This window comes from Coffea arabica, chromosome 5e (genome assembly GCF_036785885.1).
Source record: "Coffea arabica cultivar ET-39 chromosome 5e, Coffea Arabica ET-39 HiFi, whole genome shotgun sequence".
Lineage (NCBI taxonomy): Eukaryota > Viridiplantae > Streptophyta > Magnoliopsida > Gentianales > Rubiaceae > Coffea > Coffea arabica.
In genome coordinates, this window is record NC_092318.1 from 43629861 (window position 1) to 43632243 (window position 2383).

The following is a 2383-nucleotide window of genomic DNA, read 5'->3' on the forward strand; positions in this document are numbered from 1 at the left end:
GAAAAACACCAGCTCTTTATGGCATTTACCCAAACATTTGTCAACACCAGCTCTTTGTGCGTCTTCTCAATTAATGGGTTCGGGTTACGACGTTCGTGGCAGCATACGAGGAGTGAGTCTGGACAAGTTTGAAGGACGCGACCTTTTGGTTGCCATTTACCCCGTTCGTGGCAGCATACGAGGAGTCAGTGTGGATATGCATCGGACGCGACCTTTTGGTTGCCATTTACCCCGCCCGACCTGTCTGCCAAATCTGTGCTACCGGCTTCTACGAGTTGGTTGACGACCACAGGTACGAACTAACCCTCCCTGTTTATCACTGTGGAACCTCCTTTGCTATGCGATTAACGCCCGTAAATTTACGATGTACGTGTAGTTCATGACTGTTCATCTTCCCTTGCTATCGGTGTATTGTTACGGTTCTGATGAATTGACCGTATTGACACATACGTTGGTTGGTTTGAAAAAATGTTACGGATGACAGTTTTTTGACGACAGAATGTTGCGTCGTTTGCAGGAGAAGTCGCCACTTTCCCATTTCTGTTCGAACGAACGCTAAGGTTAGTCGGATGTCCAGAAACAGTGGGATATTACACCTGATCTATCATTTTTGGATTTTATGAGGAAGTAGTTTTTGTTTGAAGTTTACTCCATTCTTGGGGCTTTCAGGGATTCACTAAACTGTGCCCAGTAAAAGGAGTTAACCGGTCATGGCCAACGCACAAAAACGGAGTTCACGAACCTCCATCCTCTCCCTTCCAACCGAGGTGCTATCCGAGGTGCTTGCACGTGTCGCGTCTTCTTCATCCGCTGATCTTTTCCGGGCAAAACTGTGGTTCGTTCTGCTATGGATGATACAAACTGGAAGAGGCGTATTCTTGTTCCATTCTGTGCTTTTCGTTTTAGTTTAATGGATCATTTCTATTATTTTGCAGCTGTAAGTTGTTCAACGAAGTTTCCGAGGCAAAGAACATTTACCAGCGGGTGTCCCTCGACAGGTTTGAAATCGTTCCGTGGCCAAAAAACCACAAAGTGTCGAGGTTCTTGAAGAAGTGCAGACAAAGCAAAAATCCAGAAGCCTTGTACCGAAAAGGAGTGGTAAGTTGGGTTGCTTTGGAACGTAAGACGCAATAGTCATGGGAAAATTCGGTAATGTTTTAAATGGAATAGTAATGAACTAACATTCCATAACCATACTTGAGTTACAAAATTTCTACACCAAGCTCACATCATCTCTTTCATTTGAGCTTCAATGTGATTTTGGTCAGCACACTTCACCCAAAAGATTGGCGTACAACAGGTTACTGCAGCTTTGGGCCCCAGTAAATAACTGTTGTCTCGCCGCCACTGTTCTGCCTGCACTTTTAAACTTTTTCGTTACTCATACATTTCGCAAGACTGTAATATCAACCTTGGAACTGCTTAGGTTGATTTTTTTTCGGATAAGCACGAGGACTCAGCATTGGAAAACCTGGAAGAAGCTGCTAATTCAGGCCATGCCGATGCTGCATATGCGTTGGGAATAATTTACATCTTTGTTGGTGGGGACGAGTTAAAGCGCAAAGGTATGAGACTGCTCATGAAATCCAGACTTCTTCAAGGCAGAGTGAATCTTTGCCGTCAGAATTTGCGAGCGCTGCTGAGGATGATATGGGTCAAGAATCCTGTGTTTCTAAACCCAACGCCCATTTGTTGTGCCATGACACATGAGAGGAAAACATCTTCATGGCCTATGCATCCCGATGAAGTGGAGGAGAGTACATGTGAAGGGTGCGCTTGCGATGAAGAAATTCGAGCAATTTGTGCTGCCCTGCCATATCGTTAGTGTGTAAGATTGAATGTTGACAACACATCGTTACGCTTTTTTTATGTTTGCCAACTGAATTGACCGCTACTTCTTACTCTCTTAATATTACTGGTATGAAAACATAAACAGCTTATCTTGGCCCTTGTATGTTCTGACATTTTCTCGACAAAACGCCGTTGTAGACAAACGTGTATGAAATGTAAGAATAAAGGATGATAGTTAGAAGGTAAAGAGGGAACTCCTCAGCAGTGATCTACGTGACGGATACTGTAGTGAAGTGAGAAGTTTACTAAGTACAAACGAAATGGTGGTTGATTAGATACTGCAAAACAATTTACTTATGGAAAAAAGGGTACTCTGTTCTTATAATGGAGGCAAGCCATAAAGAGCTTGTCTTTTAAGACAATGTGATACTACGATGAATAGACCACGATTTGATTTATGAAATTATCCAAAGAAAATTGCTGAATGATTTTGTCAACTTAATTAATTAATTATTATACATATTCATATAATGCATTATATAATTATGCTAATCTTTAATTTTATATTACTATATACACATATATATTATAA

General features: G+C 41.7%; 1 protein-coding gene across 1 annotated transcript; it reads left to right on the forward strand.

Annotated features, from left to right (window-relative positions):
• The first annotated feature begins 710 nt into the window (after positions 1-710).
• On the forward strand, positions 711-1825 carry LOC140007048 (putative F-box protein At1g67623). Its single transcript, XM_072049743.1, has 3 exons — positions 711-835; positions 936-1098; positions 1427-1825. The coding sequence occupies exons 1-3, from the start codon at positions 711-713 to the stop codon at positions 1823-1825; spliced, it is 687 nt and encodes a 228-aa protein (XP_071905844.1).
• The last annotated feature ends 558 nt before the right edge of the window (positions 1826-2383 follow it).

Excerpts from the sequence above, each read along its gene's own strand:
- LOC140007048 (XM_072049743.1), top strand. The coding sequence starts at position 711 with ATGGCCAACGCACAAAAACGGAGTTCACGAACCTCCATCCTCTCCCTT. Across the intron at positions 836-935 it reads CTTTTCCGGGCAAAACTGTG|CTGTAAGTTGTTCAACGAAG; the intron begins GTTCGTTCTGCT and ends ATTATTTTGCAG. Across the intron at positions 1,099-1,426 it reads CCTTGTACCGAAAAGGAGTG|GTTGATTTTTTTTCGGATAA; the intron begins GTAAGTTGGGTT and ends GGAACTGCTTAG.